General features: G+C 40.4%; 1 protein-coding gene across 1 annotated transcript; it reads left to right on the top strand.

Annotated features, from left to right (window-relative positions):
- The first annotated feature begins 1,760 nt into the window (after positions 1-1,760).
- On the top strand, positions 1,761-4,405 carry LOC147903754 (cytochrome P450 CYP72A616-like). Its single transcript, XM_087372582.1, has 5 exons — positions 1,761-2,273; positions 2,381-2,604; positions 2,746-2,996; positions 3,086-3,473; positions 3,859-4,405. The coding sequence occupies exons 1-5, from the start codon at positions 1,781-1,783 to the stop codon at positions 4,291-4,293; spliced, it is 1,791 nt and encodes a 596-aa protein (XP_087228708.1). The 5' UTR covers positions 1,761-1,780; the 3' UTR covers positions 4,294-4,405.
- The last annotated feature ends 20,482 nt before the right edge of the window (positions 4,406-24,887 follow it).

Here is a 24,887-nt window from a genome sequence, read left to right as displayed (position 1 = left end):
ATTTGGTTATGGATTGATGTTCTTAGTACTTAATCACCAAATCTTTTGTTTTGAGTTGTCAAATCTAGTTCAAAAAACAACATTACTAGTATATTCAAAATTTTTGGACTCTTTTTCAGTCCATTTCTCAAATTGGACTTTACACAAGTCCAAAAATTTTGAATAGTGTGTTAATAACACATGCACATATACATAGAGATGCACTCACTCACTTATGTCCAAATAATCAACACATACACATGTTATATAAAAGTTTCATTTTTGAGTGCTTATCCCCCTTCCTGATTGATTTTCTATTCTTGCTCCCATTGGATGATGGCTTTGCCCTAGACATGATGAATTTCTTACATCCAATAGCATAGAGTTCAAAAAACAACATTACTAGTATATTCAAAATTTTTGGACTCTTTTTCAGTCCATTTCTCAAATTGGACTTTACACAAGTCCAAAAATTTTGAATAGTGTGTTAATAACACATGCACATATACATAGAGATGCACTCACTCACTTATGTCCAAATAATCAACACATACACATGTTATATAAAAGTTTCATTTTTGAGTGCTTATCCCCCTTCCTGATTGATTTTCTATTCTTGCTCCCATTGGATGATGGCTTTGCCCTAGACATGATGAATTTCTTACATCCAATAGCATAGAGTTCAAAAAACAACATTACTAGTATATTCAAAATTTTTGGACTCTTTTTCAGTCCATTTCTCAAATTGGACTTTACACAAGTCCAAAAATTTTGAATAGTGTGTTAATAACACATGCACATATACATAGAGATGCACTCACTCACTTATGTCCAAATAATCAACACATACACATGTTATATAAAAGTTTCATTTTTGAGTGCTTATCCCCCTTCCTGATTGATTTTCTATTCTTGCTCCCATTGGATGATGGCTTTGCCCTAGACATGATGAATTTCTTACATCCAATAGCATAGAGTTCAAAAAACAACATTACTAGTATATTCAAAATTTTTGGACTCTTTTTCAGTCCATTTCTCAAATTGGACTTTACACAAGTCCAAAAATTTTGAATAGTGTGTTAATAACACATGCACATATACATAGAGATGCACTCACTCACTTATGTCCAAATAATCAACACATACACATGTTATATAAAAGTTTCATTTTTGAGTGCTTATCCCCCTTCCTGATTGATTTTCTATTCTTGCTCCCATTGGATGATGGCTTTGCCCTAGACATGATGAATTTCTTACATCCAATAGCATAGAAAAGTAAGCTTGAAACCCATGGTTACTACTTGAGGCTTCATAAGTTTAGTAAAACATGACGCATAACACATTAATCTTGTAAGCATGTGAAACTCAAGAGGAATAAAGGTCACAATAACTACTCGAAATTTTTGCTTACTCGATTTCCTAAGTAGCACCATGGTGAGATTGATACTAAATTTATGGCACAATCACAACTTACAAATTGAAGTTTAGAGATGGAGGGGTCTTGAAACTTGAAATTTTATTTTTTAAAGATTAAAAATATTTTAAGATCCCACCGTGAGACACATCTGAGCGGATCTTGAATCCAGCATAGAGTGGAGGGGATCTCAAATCCGTGGTAGACCTAGTGTTTAGATTAAGCTCCATGTGCTTTGATCCACGTGTTCTCAATCTTGCTCAAGACGTTTGAAGCTTGTGGGGAGCTTCCCAAAATGACAGCAGACGTGACGACATCGTGACGGCATTGCAAGATTCAATTGCCACATTTTCGTGCAAGGCACGCAATGCTGGATGAAGCACACATATGAGAGTGAGGTGCCAGCGAGTGAGAGGGAAATTGCGTGTAAGCTGCGACACTAGAGTTCATAGTCACCATAGACAGAGATATTGCGTACAAGCTGCGTTAGAGTTGATAATCGAGAGAGAGATTGCGAGAGAGAGAGCGCGAGAAAGAGAGAGACTACAAGCTGCAAGGTCTCAGGCTATGGCTCTCACCGCCACCATCTCAACCTTTGTCCGCCAATGCTCTCCCAGTCTCCTCATCGTTGCCACCGTTCTGGCGTTATTATACAGGGCTGCATGGAGCGTTTTTCTTTCCCTGTGGCTGAAGCCCCTTCGAACCAAAAGGGCTCTTGAAGCACAAGGTCTCAAGGGTTTGCCTTACCGTTTCTTGTATGGAAACGCCGCCGAGATGGTTGCTCTGGACGACAAAGCCCGCAGAGCTCCAATGACCCACATCTCCCACGACATTGCGCCACGAATTCTGGGACACTACTTCGTATGGTCACATAAATTCGGTAAGCCCCGCTCCCCTGATGAGATGCTATTTGCCTTTAACTATTGACCTGATAGTCTAAAATTTCTCTCTAGACCCTGTCGTTAATGCACACATGCATCCGTGTAGGCAATCCGTTTTTCTTTTGGTACGGCCCTCAAGCCACAATATATATGGCGGAGCCTGAGCACGGTCGACAGATTCTGTCCGACAAATTCGGGTACTTCAGGAAGCCAGGCAGAAGGCCTGATACCAAGGACTTGGTGGGCGGAGGGCTTCTGGCTCTTGAGGGAGAGAAGTGGGCTCAACATCGGCGAATAGTCAGCCCAGCCTTCTTCATTGACAAGCTAAAGGTGTGTAATTTTGTACATGAGTGTCTGCAATAGACCAATCTTGCTTGCTGTTCATAAGAAACGTTAATGCGAACAGTGAAATTTTATGCTGAATGAGTGGAAAGATTCATCCCCAGATGTCCCGTTGTTTTTTCAATGCAGTTGATGACCCCAACTATAGTAGCATGCACGACCTCTCTGCTAGACAAGTGGGCAGATACGATCGACAAAGTGGCTTCAGGACAGAAGGAAATCGATGTACATGAAGAGTTCAGAAACCTTACTGCCGACATTATTTCGCACACGGCCTTTGGCAGCAGCTTCGCAGATGGGAAGCGGGTGTTTGAGATACAGCACGAACAACAGATTATCGTTGCAAAAGCTGCCCGTAGCTTATACGTCCCAGGATCAAGGTAATTTCAGTGCAAATACTTGCGCACAGAATTCCATGCCCCCGAACCACGCTCATAGTCTGCTTGCTGCGTGTTTTTCCATTATACAGGTGGTTACCCACTCCTACGAATCGCTACTCTTGGAAGCTTGAACGGCAAAATCAGAAACTGCTACGCCAAATGATCTACAGTCGCATGGAGTCGGAGAAAGTGAAGGGTGCTGGGTTTTACGGGAATGATTTACTGGGATTGATGATGAGTGCAAACAAGAAAGAATTGGGAGGGAGCCAAAGGAATTTGAGCATGGGGATTGATGAGATTGTGAGCGAGTGCAAGACTTTCTTTTTTGCGGGACACGAGACTACATCCACATTACTAACGTGGACGGCCTTGCTGCTTGGTGCACATCCGGAATGGCAGGAGCGAGCCAGAGCAGAGGTCCTAAATGTGTGCGGGAAGGATCCTCCCACTTCTGATTCATTGAACAATCTAAGAATCGTAAGTTCCCTTAGACCCACCTCAGACGATGTTAGCGTTTGTTTTGGGTTCTCTTATAATGGGAATTATGCAAGGGCTGTAAAAGAATGCTATGATAGAAGGGTTGTCATAATCTAAGGTTCAGGTGTGAAGAGAGGGTTGTCACTTCTCATGGGCTTTGACATGCTTAGTGAAAGTTTCACCTTGTTAAAATATAACTTTAGTCAAAAATCTGTTAGTTCATAATTAAGGAGGAGTGGCTTTATTGGGAGAAAAATTTTGCATGAGACGTCTTTAACTAACCCCTTGAATGCACATAATAAATAGGATTTCTACATCCCTCGAGCTTTGTAAAAGCCAATGAATACTCACCCAGAGTTTGTTGCCTTGTATTTGGTTGCTATAGGTTGGGATGATACTCTATGAAGCACTGAGACTCTATCCTGCACCAACAATGCTAAGGAGGGAGGCACTCACTGAGATGAGATTGGGTAATGATTTGGTGATACCACAAGGATCGATGGCCATAGTGCCCATCCTTGCCTTCCATCACGATCCTAAATATTGGGGCCCTGATGCTCATGAATTTAATCCACAACGTTTTGTTGATGGCATTGCCAAAGCAACAAAAAATTCCAATGCTTTTATGCCATTTGGTATGGGCCCTCGCACTTGCATTGGCCAAAACTTCGCTCTCTTGGAAGCTAAATTGGTTCTCACCATTATTCTCCAGCGGTTTATATTTTATATTTCCCCTACCTATGTACATGCTCCTATCACTGTCTTGAGCTTACAACCTCAATATGGCATGCAAATTCTATTTCAGAAGCTAGCTCCCTAGCTACTAAGATAAAACACGGGCCCTTTGCAAACATATCTCAACTCAATGCATCTCATGAGCTATGATTTATAGTCATGATTATGTATTTGGTGCAAGGCATGTGGTTGACTCTAGTTCACTCTTCTAATTTGTTATATAAAAAATTTGATCGAATTGTAGATAAGAATTTCTTTGACTTCAAGCAGTGTGAGTTGTTAAATTATTTGACAAGTCCTTGTACTTTTATTTGTCATTGGCATACACCTCATAATAAATAGCTCTCATGAAATTTTGTAAATTGTTGTGCATATTAGATATATAAATGCAAAATACTTGAAACTTTGAAATTATTCAATATTAGATCTTTTGATTTGGATTGTGTTTAGATGTTGAAGCTAACATTGGTATCTTCAAATGAGCATCGAATTTTGTATGCTTTTATATTTCTTAGTGCCTCTATCATAGATTGCGTGGGTTATTGCACTATTAGGTGTCGAAAGTGTAAAACTATTTCCAAGGTTTGCCATAAGGGGAGAAAATCAAATTTATAATTGAGATCTCAAATTCATTAGCATGCTCACGATAACTTATGCTTGCTAGGTATTTTTAATTGCATAAAAATTATCACATCAGAAGGCCCAAGTTTTCAAACTATCCTAATATTCTATTGATTGTTATCTATCTGTCCACTATCAATACCCCTTCACATCATCATGCTATTTTTTGCACCACACACAAGTAGACACATGGCACTATATAGGCCTCCATTACAATATGTTAAGTAATGGACTTGGTTGAGCACACATGGTGCTTCATAGTCTCACAGTCGTATACATGGACCAACATAGTGTGGCCATCCCACAAGTGGGTGTAGCCAATGGCAGAACCATTTTAGACATGCACCATAACAAGCACCGAATGTGATGTCTAGTGCAATAAAGGCCTCCTTACTATGTTGTCCATTTATCAGTGTCTATGTATTTTGTCCTACTCAACTCATCTTGGGGATCTTGAAGTGTCATCATTGAAGCACTCAGCTTCACCTCACATTCTTTGAAAGCAAAAATTTACCTCACATTCTTTGAAAGCAAACATTTATGAAACCATCTATAGTGACAATATACTATAGTTATTGGCATGCATCATCATCATCATTACTCCATAAGAGGAGACGTGGTAGAGGAGAAAGAGAGGGAAAGTAGAGTGGGTGATGGCAGAGTGGGAGTGTAAGAATGGGGAAAGGAACTTAGGCATGGTAGCAAAAAAGGGGGAAGAAACACAAGGCACATGGCCGAGAAGCTCAAAACCATTTTTGGAAGCAAGGAAGCTTATGTTTTCCACAATGTAAAATGAGCCAAAAGGCCGTTAAATTGGATTTTAATCATGGACCTTTTGAAGGAAGGTTTAACAAGAATTCTTGACTAACCTTTAGTATCACTCTCTAAAGGTAATGTGGCCTTGAGGTTTCTTCCTAGCCAACAACTAGTGGGGGAACAACACCTTTGTTTCTTATAAAACACTATTGCAAATTGTGTGGGTAATTGCAAATGTTTCTCCTTAAAGATTCTCTCAAAATTACGAGAAATTTGGTTGTTTTTAAAAAATGTGCATAAAATTTGTAGTAGCAATCTATCAAAAGGCTAAAATATACAATATTCTAGGTTCTTGAAAAAAAATATTACATAGAATATACAAATATATTCACTAAAACTAGACACTCAAAACTTCTCATTTTGGGATGGAAGGAGGCTATAATGAAAAAGTATGTAATTCAATACACTAAAAGATATTAGAACATATGAGCAAATGAAACATTATTGAATTTTTTCACTCCTTTTATTGAATTGGCTCTAGTACGTGTACGTACACATAATTTATATCTAAGTTTCTTGCAATTTGACATTGTTGCTTTTACATGCACATATGATGCCTCAAAATTTATTAAATTTATGAATGATCATGCTTGAAATCATGAAGATCATAGGATAAGTACAACAATTCAAATTTTAGCTCCATAGTCTAAAAGGTAAGAAATGAAACTATTATAATCATCATAACATATATTTGTCATTTAAGTTTGTTAAAATTTGGAACTACTAAATATTACATTGTTTATCACATCAAGAATGCCTGGGCTTATTCATGCTCGAGACACAAACAAAGCACTTCTCTTGACATAGAAGAGATATGCAACATATTGTAAATTCTTTGGGCAACATTAACAACTACCTAAGTTTTTTTGCATTTTTACAAGATAAGAACCAAAATCTAAAACATAAGAAACAAAACTAAAGTATCCATTAACAACATTGAACTTATAACATGAAGTTGTATATCTATCTCATTGATTTCATGGTAAGTACACTTGACTCTCCTTATGTCACACCAGTATTCAATACAAAAGTAAATTGCATACGACCCAAGCTAACTGCTTTTTACATCGTGCTTTGATTTTAAAAACATGATAATAAATTATTATGTATAAACTACCATGTAACAAAAACAATGTTTGTAAGCTCTCTCATGATTCAATAATTTTTTGTGAACTAAAATATACTATATAGTTTACATGGATATTTAAAGCAAAAAAAGTACTATCTCAAATATATGATCAGTAGTCAAACTTAAACATCCAAAGGTTGCTGAGGTTGTTCTTTGGATACATCATCTTGAAAAGGCTAGCATCAAGTTAAAGCTTCAATTCGATGTTTTGCATCAAGTTGAATCTTTAATTTAATGTTTTGCATCAAGTTGAAGCTTCAATTCTATTGATTAGAATTTTATGATTTGCATCAAGTTGAAGCCTAGACTTGATGTAAAAAATTGAAGTTAATGTTTGACATCAAGGTAAAGCTTAAAGTTTATGTCTAAGATCAAGTTCAAGCATGAAATTAATATTGAATTGTAATTTCTATATCATAATTGATTTACAAGGAAATATTCATGCAAATTTTCCATGGTTATATTGTGATCAAACTAGTTGCGCAGCCCACGGGGTGGAGGGGTACGTCCAGGGGTTGAGCAGCAGCATAACTAGGGGGCATAGGGGGTAGAGGCACAAGGGGCATAGGGGCACAACGACAAGTATAGGTACATTGTTGTAGGGGCAAAGGGGGCGTAGGGGTAAGTAGGGTTGAATCGGTGCAAGGTGAGTAGGGGCACAAGGGCTTCGATGTGTTGCATCGAGTTGAAGCTTCAACTGGATGCAAAACATCAAATTGGAGCTTAAACTTGATGTAAAACATCAAGTTGAACGTTCAATTTGATGTTTTGCATCAAGTTGAAGCCTCAACTTCATGTAAAAACGTCAAAGTCTTGAAGCTTTAACTTGATGCAAAACATCAAACTAAAGCTTGGACTTCATGTAAAACATCAAGTTGAAGGTTTAATTTGATGTTTTGCATCAAGTTAAGGACTAGACTTGATGTAAAACATTGAATTTGATGTTTAGCATCAAGTTAAAGCTTAAATTTGATGTCCAAACTCAAGCTCAAGCATGAACATAATATTCAATTATAATTTTTGTTACATAATTTGCTTTACAAAGAGATATTCCATGCTTAAATTGTAATCAAAGTAGTGGCATAGCCAAGGGGTGTAGCCATAGGGCAGAGGGGTGTATCTAGGTAGAGATCAAGGGCATATCTAGGGAACACAAGGGGTATGGGTGTAGGGCGATCAAGGACCTAGGGGCCTAGGGCAAGCAGAGGCACAAGGGCACAGGGTGAGCCGGGGCGCAGTGGGCAGAGGGGGAATGTCAAGCAGGTGCAGCAAGGAGGGGCTAGCATAGGGGCGACCAAGTGATGGAACATATAAGAGAGGATGTCACATTCAAGCAAGGTATGGGATGGCATAGCTAGGGGCGAGGGGGATAGCGCAACCAAGAGGTGCACTAAGATGGAGAAGGGGATGACAAAAAGCATGCAAAAATCTCTTTTTAAGAAAAAATCAGGGGTGAAAGTACTTTATTTTTCACTTTTGCATCAAGTTAATTCGTCCAACTTGATGCAAAACATCTTGGACGATGCAAAACATCGAGTTGGAGGTTAACTCGATGCAAAAGTGAAAAATAAAGTACTTTCACACCTGATTTTTATTTAAGGACATCGCCTAGAGTACATCATCAGATTGTGTAAATCACAATTTCAACCTAAAAGATCATGGATTGAGATTTCGACCTATGCGAAAAGTTGTAGATATTAATTCAATATTTCTAATGCATTAAAAATAGCCACAATTTGAGTTTGGGAGAAAAAGTTATGATCAAAATAGTGACTACTACTTTTCTTGGAAGAGGAGACTTAGATTGCGTAAATCAAATTTTTAGGCTAATAGATCAATGACTTAGATTTTGACCTTTTCTACAATGTTGTAGACAGCAATTCAACATTTCTAATGCATCAAAAATATTTTCAATCTCAGTTTGGTATTAAAAGTTATGATCAAAAGAGTGACTGTTGCTTTTTTCCTCGAAGAGGAGACTTAGATTGCATGAATTAAATTTTCAATCTAATAGATCATGGATTTTGATTTCGACATGTTCTACAAAGTTGTAAATAGAAATCCAAGATTTTCAATTGATCAAAAAACTCCTCAATCAGAGTTTGGGATCAAAAGTTATGATGAAAATAGTGGCTGTTGCTTTTTTCTTGGACGAGGCCATTTGTTGTGTCAATGCAAAACATTGAGATAGAGAATAACTTTACTCATAGGCACTAGTTCCCCAAGTCATTAGAAGAGCATCTAAATTTTAGTGAGTTCAATCTTGAACTCGATGTAGTCGATGTCTTGCATCGAGTTTGAGCTTAAAATCCTTCAAGAATGTCAAATTTTACTTCTAACCAATGCAACCACCAATGATAATGATGCTCTAGAAAGTCATGAAGAATAGTCAATTTTGAAAATGTATCAGAATACATTTTGTTGTTACTTATTAATGATCACTTTTCAATGGTTTGTTTTATTTTTAAAATATAGTATTTTATCCTTACTTCCAATAATAGAACAATTACCTTTCCATTTAGGATTCAAGATTACATTGAATCTATGATAGATATTGCTATTCTGATAGAGAGTGCTATCCTGATAGAGAGTGCCATCTTGATAAAGAGTGCTGAAAGAGAGTGCCATCTTGATAGAGAGTGCTTTCTTGATAGAGATTGCCAATGTCTCAAAAATATAATGCATAAATGTTCGCATGGCATTGCTGCCAATGTATTTAACACTGACATAGACATAGAATGAGAGTGGAAAATTCTCGGAAAATTAATTGTGATTGTGGAGATGAATTGCATGAGATTGGCACAAGTACCTTTCTGTACAAACTCACATGGAGAATTATCTACAATCTAACACAAATGAGATTGGCACCAGTGCCGTTCTCATCCATAAGAGTTTGTGGATAGTGGCAGTGTGTTAATCTCTCAAAAATGTAATGCATAAATGTCCCGCATTTGTTTCCATCTTCCCTATCAGCGTGGCAGGTCTACCAATATACTTGACACTGACATAGACATAGAATGAGAGTGGCACCAGTGCCATTCTGATAGAGAATGGCACAAGTGCCATCCTGATAGAGAGTGCCAATGTCTTAAAAATCTTATGCATAAATGTTCCCACATTTGTTTCCATATTCTCTGTTAGCATGGCACTATTGCCAATCTACTTAACACTAACATAGACATAGAATGAGAGTGGCACCAATGCTATTCTGATAGAAAATGGCACTAGTGCCATTCTCCTAGAGAGTGCCATGCTGATAAAGAGAGTCAATGTTCCACATCTGTTTCCTTCTTCCCTATCAGCATGGCACTATTGCCAATCTACTTGACACTGACATAGACATAGAATGAGGTGGCACCAGTGCTATCTTGATAGTGCTAGTGCCATTGTGACATAGACATAGAATGAGAGTGGCACCAGTGCCATTCTGATAGAGTGCCATCACGATAGAGAGTGCCAATGTTCCACATCTATTTCCATCTTCCATGGAATGAGTGGTAAACTAATTGAGATTGTGGAGAATGGCACAAGTGCCAATCCCCACAAACTCTCAAGGTCTAGTACTTATCATATAAATCCTAAAACAAAGGATTGGAGTAGTGACAAAATTGGAATGAGGTACATGAATTGCATGAGATTGGCACAAGTGCCATTCTCTTATGGAGAATTCTCTAGAATCTAACTTCAAGGGGCACTGATCTGGTTCTGTGTGTGACTGACACAAATGAGATTGGCACCACTGCCATTCTCTGATTAGGATGGCTCTCAAGGTCTATGGTAAAATAATTCTCTGTGTGACTGATCCAAATGAGGGTGGCACCAATGCCATTCTGATAGAGAGTGCCATCCTGAGAGAGAATGCCAATGTCTCAAAAATGTTATACATAAATGTTCCCACATTTGTTTCAATTTTCTCTGTTAGCATGGCACTACTGCCAATCTACTTGACACTGACATAGACATAGAATGAGAGTGGCACCAGTGCCATTCTGATACAGAGTCCCATCATGATAGAGAGTGCCAATGTTCGACATCTGTTTCCATCTTCCATAGAATGAGTGGTAAACTAATTGAGATTGTGGAGGATGGCACTACAGTCAATCCCCACAAACTCTCAAGGTCTAGTAGTTATGATATCCCCACAAACTCTCAAGGTCTAGTAGTTATGATATAAATCCTAAAACAAAGGACTAGAGTAGTGACAAAATAAGGAGGTACATGAATTGCATGAGATTGGCACAAGTGCCATTCTCTTATGGAGAATTCTCTAGAATCTAACTTCAGGGGGCACTGATCTAGTTCTGTGTGGGACTGACACAAATGAGATTTGCACCACTGCCATTCTCTCTATTTTTCACCTTCCCTATTAGCATGGCATTGCTCAGCCAATCCACTACTGACAGTGACATAGACATAGAATGAGAGTGGAAAACTAATTGAGATTATAGAGATTGGCACCAGTGCCATTCTCTACAAACTCTCATGGATTAGGATGGCTCTCAAGGCCTATGGTAAAATAATTCTCTGTGTGACTAGAACTTGCATGTAGAACTCGCATGTAGGAGTTGCATGTAGAACTCGTATGTAGGAGTTGCATGTAGAAATCACATGTAGAACTCGCATGTAGAACTCGCAGGTGTGCGCAAAGTATTATGCCCATTGGATATGAATTACATTGTCAATCACGCATTATACAACATTTTCTTCCTTGTGATATGCACTACTATCAAAAAACGCGCTCTTAGGTGTGTTATCCGAACAAGTACTTATGGTATGGGAGCATCACTTTGCATGGTTGAGGCATATGCAAACTATTTTTTCCATTAGATATGCTTTGCATAGTTAATCAGCATTATACACCGTTTTTGCCTTAGTGTCATGCACAACTATAAAACACAAGGTCCTAGATGTGTTATTTGAATAAGTACTTATGGGATGGGCACACCACTTTGCATGTAAGTCAATTCCACCTAGTTTAAGGTATATGCAAAGTATTGTGCTCGTCGGATATGCCTTGCATTGTCGATTAAGAATAAAACACCTTTTTTGCCTTAGTGTCATGCACAACCATAAAAAAACATGGTCCTAGGTGTGTTCTTCAAATAAGTACTTCTTAGATGGGAGCTCCACTTTGCACGCAAGTCCATTTCAACTAGGTTGAGGTGCATGCAAAGTATTGTGGCCATCAGATATGTTGTTATCTGACCAAGTACTTATCGGATGGGTGTGCCTCTTTGAAAACATGTCAATACCACCTAGGTTAAGGTGTAGGAAAAGTATTGTGCCCATCGAATATGCTTTGCATGGTTGATCGAGCATTAAATACCATTTTTGCCTTAGTGTCATGCACATTCTGATAGAGAGTGCCATCCTAAGAGAGAATGCCAATGTCTCAAAAATGTTATGCATAAATGTTCCCACATTTGTTTCCATCTTCTCTGTTAGTGTGGAACTGCTACCAATCTACTTGACACTGACATAGACATAGAATGAGAGTGGCACCAGTGCCATTCTGATAGAGAGTGCCATCACGATAGAGAGTGCCAATGTTCCACATCTGTTTCCATCTTCCATAGAATGAGTGGTAAACTAATTGAGATTGTGGAGAATGGCACTAGTGCCAATCCCCACAAACTCTCAAGGTCTAGTAGTTATGATATAAATCCTAAAACAAAGGACTGGAGTACTGACAAAATAAGGAGGAGGCACATGAATTGCATGAGATTGGCACAAGTGCCATTCTATTATGGAGAATTCTCTAGAATCTAACTTCAAGGGGCACTGATCTAGTTTTGCGTGTGACCGACACAAATGAGATTCGCACCACTGCCATTCTCTGTGTTTTCAACCTTTCCTATTAGCATGGCATTGCTCAGCCAATCTACTAGTGACACTGACATAGACATAGAATGATAGTGGCAAACTAATTGAGATTGTAGAGATTGGCACGAATGCCATTCTCTACAAACTCTCATGGATTAGGATGGATCTCAAGGTCTATGGTAGAATAATTCTCTGTGTGATTGACCCAAATTAGAGTGGCACCAATGCCATTCTGAGAGAGAGTGCCATCATGAGAGAGAATGCCACTATCTCAAAAATGTTATGCATAAATGTTCCCACATTTGTTTCCATCTTCTCTGTTAGCATGGCACTGCTGCCAATCTACTTGACACTGACATAGACATAGAATGAGACTGGCACCAGTGCCATTCTAATAGAGAGTGCCATCCTGATAGAGAGTGCCAATGTTCTACATCTGTTTCCATCTTCCGTATCAGCATGGCACTATTGCCAATCTACTTAACACTGACATAGACATAGAATGAGAGTGGTAGCAGTGCCATTTTGATAGAGAGTGCTATCCTGAAAGAGAGTGCCAATGTTCCACATCTGTTCTCATCTTCCCTATCAGCATGGTACTACAGACATAGACATAGAATGAGTGTGGCACTAGTGCCATTGTGATAGAGAATGGCACCAGTGCCACTCTGATAGAGAGTGCCATTCCGATAGAGAGTGCCATCTCTCTCTCTCTCTGTCTCTCTCTCTGTCTCTCTCTCTATCTTTGTCTCTGTCTCCGTCTCTCTGTCTCTCTCTCTGTCTCTCTCTCTCTCTCTCAGGCTCTCCAGCAAGAGCCCCCCCTGTCTCAGCCTCCCCCCCACCTTGAGAACCTTCTATAATAGGCTAAACTTGATCACACCCGAGCGAGACGTATTGGATCAGACGAACTGGATTCCTCTTCTTCTCTCTCTCCATTTCTCTGGCTCTCAATCTACCTCTTTCTCTCTGCTTCATGAACCAGATTCCTACACTTATCCTCTCTCTCTCTTTCACTCTATCTCTCACTCTCTTTCTCCCTCTCTTTTGATTTCTCTACATCACAAATTATGAGGTATATCTTGGGAAAAATGAGTGATAGAGGTGAAGGAGAGTGATCTACAACATAAAGTACACAAAAGGTCAAATAAATAATTGACCAAAAGTGGTCGGAGGATAAGGTTGCCTTGAAAAGGGTGCTTCTTTCACTTTATGTCATTGTCCATTCCCTCACTTTCTATCACTCTTGAAAGAGGGGCTGCTCACTATGCATCCCTCACTATCGCTCCCTCACTATCGCTCCCTCACTATCGCCCCCTCACTCTCCTTCTCTCACTTTCCCTCCAAGACAATGGCCAGTTGCTATGTGACTTCATTTACTGAACTCAAATTCTAGCTTAGATCCCTTTTGTATAGATCCATGAGCAGAAAATCATTTGAGGAGGATATGTTACACACATGACTACTTGATTTGAACTTAGCAGAAGAGGTGAATATCCCTAGCTTTCTTTTTTGTTTCTTTTAATCACGTACTTCTTATGCTAAAGAGCTAAATTTTTGTACAGGATATGGCAGTGGTGGTAGAAGCTGTATTGAACAAAATGGTGAAGACGAGGAAAGCCAGGAGCGAAAAGAGGAGTTGTTGAATGCTTACAAGTTAGCGAAAGATTTGAAACACATTGTGAGGAGAGTCTATGAGGAGATTTGTGATGCTAGACCTGGTTATGCATGGCTTGCGGATTTAAAGTCTGCTTGTTTTCATGAAGCCAATGCCATAGTAGGCACTTTCGAGGACATATGCTCTCTCTAATGGTGTAATAGTCAAGTGATGGAAATTTAATTCTATAGAGACATGTGTTTTTTAAAGTTGTAATAGACAAGAAATGGAACTATAGTTCCACAAAGTCTTTTCAATTCCCAACCCTCCATATCGCTTTCTTTTGTACTCTCTCCTCTCTTAAACTCCACCCCCGTCTCTATCTCTCACTCCAGCTCTTTTCCCTGCCAACCCCCCCCACTCTCTCTCTCTCTGTCTATGCACTTGCAGTAGATAGGTCCCCCCTCTCTCTCCTTCTCTAGCTCTACCTCCCCCCCTTCCTCTCTGTGCACTTACAGCAGCTAGATCTCCCCTCTCTCCCTCTCTCCCTCTCCATTTGTGTGTGTGTGTGTGTCCAAGGAAACAGATGTGAGAATGGCACCCCATTTCCAAAGCTCAAGGTAATTTTGATAGAGATTGGCACCAGTGCCATTCTGCTAGAGAGTGACATTCTAACCCATAAGATTGTGCAGATTGGCACGAGTGCCATTCTCCACAAACTCTCATGGATTAGGATGGCCAACAGTGTCCAAGGTAAAATGATTCCTATGCATCCCAGCTCAAGGTCACTTTGATGGAGAGTGCCATCCTGATGGAGAGTGGTATACTGGTAGGGAGTGCCAATGTCTCAAACAATTAATGCATAAATGTTCTCACATCAGTTCCCATCTTCCTGTTAGTATGGCACTGTTGCCAATCTACTTGACACTAACATAGACATAGAGAGTGGGATACTAATTGAGATTGTAGAGAATGGCACCAGTGCCAATCTCCTCAAACTCTCGTGGACTAGGGTGGCTCCTAGGGTCCAAGAAAATAGATGTGGGAGATTGGCACCAGTGCCATTCTGATAGAGAGTGACATTGTAATCTATGAGAGTTTGTGGATAGTGGCACTGTGCCAATGTCCCACATATGTTTCCATCTCCCCTGTTAGCATGGCACTTCTGCCAATCTACTTGAAACTAACATATACAAAGAAATAAGAATGGCAATTAATTGAATTGTTCAAAATGGCACAGTGTCATTCTCCACAAACTCTCATGATAGAGAATGGCACAGTGCCATCTTGATAGATAGTGCCATACTGACAGAGAGTGCTATCCTTGGAAGGAGTGCTAATGTCTCATACAATTAATGCATAAATGTTCCCGCATCTGTTTCCATCTTCCCTGTTAGCATGGCAGTGGTGCCAATTTACTTGACACTGACATAGACATAGAATCAGATTGGCAAACTAATTGAGATTGTGGATTAGGATGGCTCCCAGGGTCCAAGGTAAAATGATTCCTATGCATCCCATCACCAAAGCCCAAGGTCATTCAGATGGAGATTGCCATCCTGATAGAGTGTCATACTTATGGAGAGTGCCATCAGAATGATTGGACTAGTGACAAAATAAGAAGGATTCTCTACAATCATACTTTAGTGGGCACTGATTTGATTCTCTTTATGACTGGCACTAGTTCAAGGTCATTCTAACCCATGAGATTGTGGGGATTAGCACCAGTTCAAGGTCATTCTAATAGAGTGACATCCTTATAGGGTGCCATCCTCATGGAGAGTGCCATTCTGAGAGAGAGTGCCATTCTAATCCATGAGAGCTTGTGGATAGTGGCATTGTGCCAATGTCTCAAAAATGTTATGCATAAATGTCCCACATCTGTTTCCATCTTCGCTAACATGGCACTACTGCCAATCTACTCAACACTGACATAGACATGGCACTACCATTCTGATAGAGAGTGACATTCTAACCCATGAGATTTTACAGATTGGAACTAGTGCCATTCTCCACAAACTCTGATGGATTAGGATGGCTCCCAATGTCCAAGGTAAAATAATTCCTATGCATCCCATTACGAAAGCTCAAGGTCGTTCTGATGGAGAGTGCTATCCTAGTAGGGAGTGCCAATGTCTCAAACAATCAATGAATAAATGTTCCCACATCTATTTCAATCTTCCCTGTTAGAATGGCACTGCTGCCAACCTACTTGACACTGATATAGACATATAATAAGAGTGACGAACTAATTGAGATTATGAGAATGGCACTAGTGCCAATCTCCACAAATTCTCATGGATTAGGGTGGCTCCTAGGGTCCAAGGGCATAGATGTGGGAGATTGGCACTAGTGCCATTTTGATAGAGAGTGACATTGTAATCCATGAGAGTTTGTGGATAGTAGCACTATGCCAATGTCCCACATCTGTTTCCATCTCCCCTGTTAGCATGGCATTACCGCCAATCCTTGGATGGCTCCTAGGGTCCAAGGAAATAGATGTGGGAGATTGGCACCAGTGCCATTCTCCACAAACTCTCATGGATTAGGATGGCTCCTAGGGTCCAAGGTAAAATAATTCCTATGCATCCCATTTCCAAAGCTCAAGGTCATTCTTATGGAGAGTGCCATCCTGATGGAGAGTGCCATCATGATGGAGAGTGCTATCTTGGTAAAAAGTGCCAATGTCTCAAACAATCAATGCATAAATATTCCCATTTCCAAGGCTCAAGGTCATTCTGATAGAGATTGGCACCAGTGCCATTCTATTAGAGAGTGAAATTCTAACCCATGAGCTCATGGAGATTGGCACCAATGCAATTCTCCACATACTCTCATGGATTAGGATGGCTCCCAGGGTTCAGGGTAAAATAATTCCTAGGCATCCCATTACCAAAGTTCAAGGTCATTTCGATGGAGAGTGCCATCTTGATGGAGTGTGCCATCATGATGGAGAGTGCTATCCTTGTAGGGAGTGCCAATGTCTCAAACAATTAATGCATAAATGATTCCACATCTATTTCCATCTTCCCTGTTAGCATGTCACTGCTGCCAATCTTTGACACTAACATAGACATAGAATGAGAGTGGGAAACTAATTGAGATTGTGGAGAATGGCAACAGTGCCAATCTCCACAAACTTTCATGGACTAGGGATCCCAATCTACTTGACACTAACATAGACATAGAATCAAATTGACAAACTAATTGAGACTGTGGAGATTGGCACTAGTGCCATTCTACACAAACTCTCATGGATTAGCATGGCTCGTAGGGTCCAAGGTAAAATGATTCCTATGCATCCCATTACCAAAGCTCATCTGATAGGGCATTGCCATCCTGACAAAGAGTTCTATCCTTGGAGTGCTAATGTCTCATACAATTAATGCATAAATGTTCCCACATCTGTTTCCATCTTCCTTGTTAGCATGGCACTACTGCCAATCTCCTTGACACTAACATAGACATAGAATCTGATTGACAAGCTAATTGAGATTGTGGAGATTGGCACTAGTGCCATTCTTATAGGGTGCCATCCTGATGAAGAGTGCTATCCTAGTAGGGAGTGCCGATGTTTCAAACAATTAATGCATAAATCTTTCCACATCTATTTCCATCTTCCTTGTTAGCATGGCACTGCTGCCAATCTACTTGACACTAACATAGACATAGAGTGAGCGTGGCAAACTAATTGAGATTGTGGAGAATGGCACCAGTGCCAATCTCAACAAACTCTCATGGACTAGGGTGGCTTCTAGGGTCCAAGGAAATAGATGTGGGAGATTGGCACCAGTGCCATTCTGATAGAGAGTGACATTGTAATCCATGAGAGTTTATGGATAGTAGCACTGTGCCAATATCTTTCCCAACAGCATGGCATTGCTGCCAATCTACTTAACATTGACATAGACATATAATGAGAGTAGCACCACTGCCATTCTAATAGAGAGTGCTGATTTTGATAGAGACTACCAATCTATTTGACACTGACATAGACATGGAATCAGATTGGCAAAGCAATTGAGATTATGGAGATTGGCACTAGTGTGAATCTCCACAATCTCTTGGGTTGGCGAATTCTCATGAATTAGGATGGGTCCTAGGGTCCAAGATAAAATGATTCCTATGCATCCCATTACTAAAGCTCATTGTCATGCTGATGGAGTGCCATCCTGATGGAGAGTGCCATCAGAATGATTGGACTAGTAACAAAATAAGGAGGCACATGAATTGCATGAGATTGGCACAAGTGCCATTCTGTACAAACTCACCTAGAGAATTCTCTACAATCATACTTCAGTGGGCACTGATTTAATTCTCTTTGTGAATGGCACAAATGAGATTGGCACTAGTGCCATTCTGATAGAGAGTGACATTCTAACCCATAAGATTGTGGAAATTGGCAGAAGTGCCATTCTCAACAAACTCTCATGGATTAGTGTGGTTCCTAGGGTCCAAGGTAAAATAATTCCTATGTATCTCATTACCAAAGTTCAATGTCATTCTGATGAAGAGTGCCATCCTTATAGAGTGACGTCCTGATGGAGAGTGCCATCCTGATGGAGATGGCTACCCTATAGGGAATGCCAATGTCTGAAACAGTTAATGCATAAATGTTTCCACATATGTGTCCTCTTCCCTGTTTGCATATGGCACTGCCTCCAATCTTTGACACTAACATAGACATAGAGTGAGAGTGGCAAACTAAATGAAATTATGGAGAATGGCACCAGTGCCGATCTCTACAAACTCTCATGGACTATGGTGGCTCCTAGGATCCAAGGAAATAGATGTGGGAGATTGGCACTAGTGCCATTCTGATAGAGAGTGATATTTTAATCCATGAGAGTCTGTGGATAGTAGCACTATGCCAATGTCTTTCCCACCAGCATGGGCACTGCTACCGATCTACTTAACACTGACATAGACATATACTGAGAGTGGCACCACTGCTATTCTGATATAGAGTGCCATCCTTATAGAAAGTGCTAGCTGTTATCGAGAGTGCCAATGTCTTTCCCAACAGCATGGCAATGTTGCCAATCTACTTAAAACTGACATAGACATATAATGAGAGCAGCACCGGTGCCATTCTTATAGAGTGCCAATCTACTTGACGTTGACATAGACATAGAATTAGATTGACAAAGTAATTGAGATTGTGGAGATTGGCACCAGTGCCATTCTCCACAAACTCTCATGGATTAGGATGGCTCCCAGGGTCCAAGGTAAAATGACTCCTATGCATCCCATTATGAAAGCTCATGATCATCTAATGGAGAGTGCCATCTTGGTAGAGTGCCATCCTAATGGAGAGTAGTGACAAAATCAGAAGGAAGCACATGAATTGCATGAGAATGGCACAAGTGCCATTTTGTACACTCACCTGGAGAATTCTCTACAATCATACTTTAGTGGGGCACTGATCTGATTCTCTTTGTGAATGGCACAAATGAGATTGGCACCAGTGCCATTTCAATAGAGGGTGACATTCTAACCCATGAGATTGTGGAGATTGGCACAAGTGCCATTCTCAACAAACTCTCATGGATTAGGATGCCTCCCAAGGTAAAATAATTCCTTTGCATCTCATTACCAAAGTTCAATGTCATTCTGAAGGAGAGTGCCATCATTCTAGGGTGCCATCCTGATGGAGAGTGCCATGATGGAGAGTGCTATCCTAGTAGGGAGTGCCAATGTCTCAATCAATTAATGCATAAATGTTTTTACATTTGTTTCCATCTTTCTTGTTAGCATGGCAGTGTTGCCAATCTAGTTGACACTATCATAGACATAGAATGAGAGTGGCAAACTAATTGAGATTGTGGAGAATGGAACTAGTGCCAATCTCCACAAACTCTCATGGACTAGGGTGGCTCCTAGGGTCCAAGGAAACAGATGTGGGATATTGGCACTAGTGCCATTCTCATCGAGAGTGACATTGTAATCCATGAGAGTTTGTGGATAGTAGCACACTACCAATGTCTTTCCCACCAGCATGGCACTGCTGCCAATCTACTTAACACTAACATAAACATATACTGAGAGTGGCACCAGTGCCATTCTGATATAGAGTGGCATCCTAATAGAGAGTGCTAATTCTTATAGAGAGTGCCAATCTAGTTGACACTAACAGAGACATATAATCAGATTGGCAAACTAATTGACATTATGGAGATTGGCATTAGTGTTGATCTCCACAATCTCATGGGTTGGCAAATTCTCATGAATTAGGATGGCTCCCAGGGTCCAAGGTAAAATGATTCCTATGCATCCCATTACCGAAACTCATTGTCATTCTGATGGAGAGTGCCATCAGAATGATTGGACTAGTGACAAAATAATAAGGAGGCACATGAATTGCATGAGATTGGCACAAGTGCCAATCTGTAGAAACTCACCTAGAGAATTCTCTGCAATCATATTTCAGTGGGCACTGATCTGATTCTCTTTGTGAATGGCACAAATGAAGATTGGCATGAGTGTCATTTTGATAGAGAGTGACATTTCAACCCATGAGATTGTGGAGATTGGCACAAGTGCCATTCTAAACAAACTTTCATGGATTAGGGTGGCTCCCAAGGTCCAAGGTAAAATAATTTCTATGTATCTGATTACCAAAGTTCAATGTCATTCTGATGGAGTGTGCCATCCTTATAGGGTGCCATCCTGATGGAGAGTGCTAGCATGATTGAGATGGCTATCCTAGTAGGGAGTGCCAATGTCTGAAACACTCAATGCATATTAAATGTTTTCACATCTGTTTCCATCTTCCCTGTTTGCATGGCACTGCTACCAATCTAGTTGACACTAACATAGACATAGAGTGAGAGTGGCAAACTAATTGAGATTGTGGAGGATGGCACCAATGCTAATCTCCACAAACTCTCATGGACTAAGGTGGCTCCTAGGATCCAAGGAAATAGATGTGGGAGATTGGCACCAGTGCCATTCTGATAGATGTACTTAACACTGACATAGTTATATCCTGAGAGTGGCACCGGTGCCATTCTGATATAGAGTTCCATCTTGATAGAGAGTGCTCATTCTTATAGAGAGTGCCAATGTCTTTTCGAATAGCATGGCACTACTGCCAATCTACTTAACACTGACATAGACATATAATGAGAGTGGCAACAGTGCCATTCTGATAGAGAGTTCCAATCTACTTGACACTGGCATAGACATAGAATCAGATTGGAAAACTAATTGAGATTATGGAGATTGGCTCCAGTGCCATTCTCGACAAACTCTCATGGATTAGAATGCCTCTCGGGTCCAATGTAAAATGATTCCTATGCATCCAAGATCAAGGTCATTTTGATAGAGAGTGGCATCTTGGTAGAGTGCCATCGTGATGGAGAGTGCCATTAGAATGATTGGACTAGTGACAAAATAAAAAGGCGGTAGAAGTGCATTTTGTACAAACTCACGTGGAGAATTCTCTACAATCATACTTTAGTGGGCACTGTTTTGATTCTCTTTGTGAATGGCACAAGTGAGACTGGCTCTAGTGCCATTTTGATAAAGGGTGACATTCTAATCCATGAGATTATGGAGATTGGCACAAGTGCCATTCTCAACAAGCTCTCATGGATTAGGATGGCTCCCAGGCACCAAGGTAAAATAATTCCTATACATCTCATTACCAAATGTTGAATGTCATTCTGATGGAGAGTGCCATTTTTCTAGGGTGTCATCCTGATGGAGAGTGCAATAGTGATGGTGGAGAGTGATATGCTGGTAGAAAGTGCCAATGTCTCAAACAATTAATGCATAAATGTTTCCACATCTGTTTCCATCTTCCATGTTGGCATGGCACTGCTGCCAATCTAGTTGACACTAACATAGACATAGAGTGAGAGTGGCAAACTAATTGAGATTGTGGAGAATGACACTAGTGCCAATCTCCACAAACTCTCATGGAGTAGGGTGGCTCCTAGGGTCCAAGGAAACACATGTGGGAGATTGACACTTGTGCCATTCTGATAGAGAGTGACATTGTAATCCATGAGAGTTTGTGGATAGTACACACTGCCAATGTCTTTCCCACCAGCATGGCACTGCTGCCAATCTACTTAACACTGACATAGACATATATTGAGAGTTGCACTAGTGCCATTCTGATATAGAGTGGCATCCTGATAGAGAGTGCTAATTCTGATAGAGAGTGCCAATCTACTTGACACTGACATAGACATAGAATTAGATTGGCAAACTAATTGAGATTCACAAACTCCCATGGATTAGGATGGCTCCCAGGCTCCAAGGTAAAATGATTCCTATGCATACCATTACCAAAGCTCAAGGTCATTCTATATCAGGATGGCACTCTATATCAGAATAGCACTGATCTGATTCTCTTTGTGAATGGAACAAATGAGATTGGCACCAGTGCCATTCTGATAGAGAGTGACATTCTAACCCAGAAGATTGTGGAAAATGGCAAAAGTGCCATTCTCAAAAAACCCTCATGGATTAGTGTGGTTCCTAGGGTCCAAGGTAAAATAATTCCTATGTATCTCATTACCAAAGTTCAATGTCATTCTGATGAAGAGTGCCATCCTTATAGAGTGACGTCCTGATGGAGAGTGCCATCCTGATGGAGATGGCTACCCTATAGGGAATGCCAATGTCTGAAACAGTTAATGCATAAATGTTTCCACATATGTGTCCTCTTCCCTGTTTGCATATGGCACTGCCTCCAATCTTTGACACTAACATAGACATAGAGTGAGAGTGGCAAACTAATTGAAATTATGGAGAATGGCACCAGTGCCGATCTCTACAAACTCTCATGGACTATGGTGGCTCCTAGGATCCAAGGAAATAGATGTGGGAGATTGGCACTAGTGCCATTCTGATAGAGAGTGATATTTTAATCCATGAGAGTCTGTGGATAGTAGCACTATGCCAATGTCTTTCCCACCAGCATGGGCACTGCTACCGATCTACTTAACACTGACATAGACATATACTGAGAGTGGCACCACTGCTATTCTGATATAGAGTGCCATCCTTATAGAAAGTGCTAACTGTTATCGAGAGTGCCAATGTCTTTCCCAACAGCATGGCAATGTTGCCAATCTACTTAAAATTGACATAGACATATAATGAGAGCAGCACCAGTGCCATTCTTATAGAGTGCCAATCTACTTGACGTTGACATAGACATAGAATTAGATTGACAAAGTAATTGAGATGGGGAGATTAGTACCAGTGCCATTCTCCACAAACTCTCATGGATTAGGATGGCTCCCAGGGTCCAAGGTAAAATGACTCCTATGCATCCCATTATGAAAGCTCATGATCATCTAATGGAGAGTGCCATCTTGGTAGAGTGCCATCCTAATAGAGAGTAGTGACAAAATCAGAAGGAAGCACATGAATTGCATGAGAATGGCACAAGTGCCATTTTGTACACTCACCTGGAGAATTCTCTACAATCATACTTTAGTGGGGCACTGATCTGATTCTCTTTGTGAATGGCACAAATGAGATTGGCACCAGTGCCATTTCAATAGAGGGTGACATTCTAACCCATGAGATTGTGGAGATTGGCACAAGTGCCATTCTCAACAAACTCTCATGGATTAGGATGCCTCCCAAGGTAAAATAATTCCTTTGCATCTCATTACCAAAGTTCAATGTCATTCTGAAGGAGAGTACCATCATTCTAGGGTGCCATCCTGATGGAGAGTGCCATGATTGAGAGTGCTATCCTAGTAGGGAGTGCCAATGTCTCAAACAATTAATGCATAAATGTTTTTACATTTGTTTCCATCTTCCTTGTTAGCATGGCAGTGTTGCCAATCTAGTTGACACTATCATAGACATAGAATGAGAGTGGCAAACTAATTGAGATTGTGGAGAATGGAACTAGTGCAAATCTCCACAAACTCTCATGGACTAGGGTGGCTCCTAGGGTCCAAGGAAACAGATGTGGGATATTGGCACTAGTGCCATTCTGATCGAGAGTGACATTGTAATCCATGAGAGTTTGTGGATAGTAGCACACTGCCAATGTCTTTCCCACCAGCATGGCACTGCTGCCAATCTACTTAACACTAACATGAACATATACTGAGAGTGGCACCAGTGCCATTCTGATATAGAGTGGCATCCTAATAGAGAGTGCTAATTCTTATAGAGAGTGCCAATCTAGTTGACACTGACAGAGACATATAATCAGATTGGCAAACTAATTGACATTACGGAGATTGGCACTAGTGTTGATCTCCACAATGTCATGGGTTGGCAAATTCTCATGAATTAGGATGGCTCCCAGGGTCCAAGGTAAAATGATTCCTATGCATCCCATTACCGATGCTCATTGTCATTCTGATGGAGAGTGCCATCAGAATGATTGGACTAGTGACAAAATAATAAGGAGGCACATGAATTGCATGAGATTGGCACAAGTGCCAATTTGTAGAAACTCACCTGGAGAATTCTCTGCAATCATACTTCAGTGGGCACTGATCTGATTCTCTTAGTGAATGGCACAAATGAAGATTGGCATGAGTGTCATTTTGATAGAGAGTGACATTTCAACCCATGAGATTGTGGAGATTGGCACAAGTGCCATTCTAAACAAACTCCATTGGATTAGGGTGGCTCCCAAGGTTCAAGGTAAAATAATTTCTATGTATCTGATTACCAAAGTTCAATGTCATTCTGATGGAGTGTGCCATCC

This window comes from Dipteris shenzhenensis, chromosome 3 (genome assembly GCF_047967505.1).
Source record: "Dipteris shenzhenensis isolate YYH24624 ecotype China chromosome 3, Dip_SZ_1.0, whole genome shotgun sequence".
NCBI classification, from domain to species: Eukaryota; Viridiplantae; Streptophyta; class Polypodiopsida; order Gleicheniales; family Dipteridaceae; genus Dipteris; species Dipteris shenzhenensis.
Note: the sequence above shows the minus strand (reverse complement) of the source record. Positions and strands in the feature narration are given on the sequence as shown.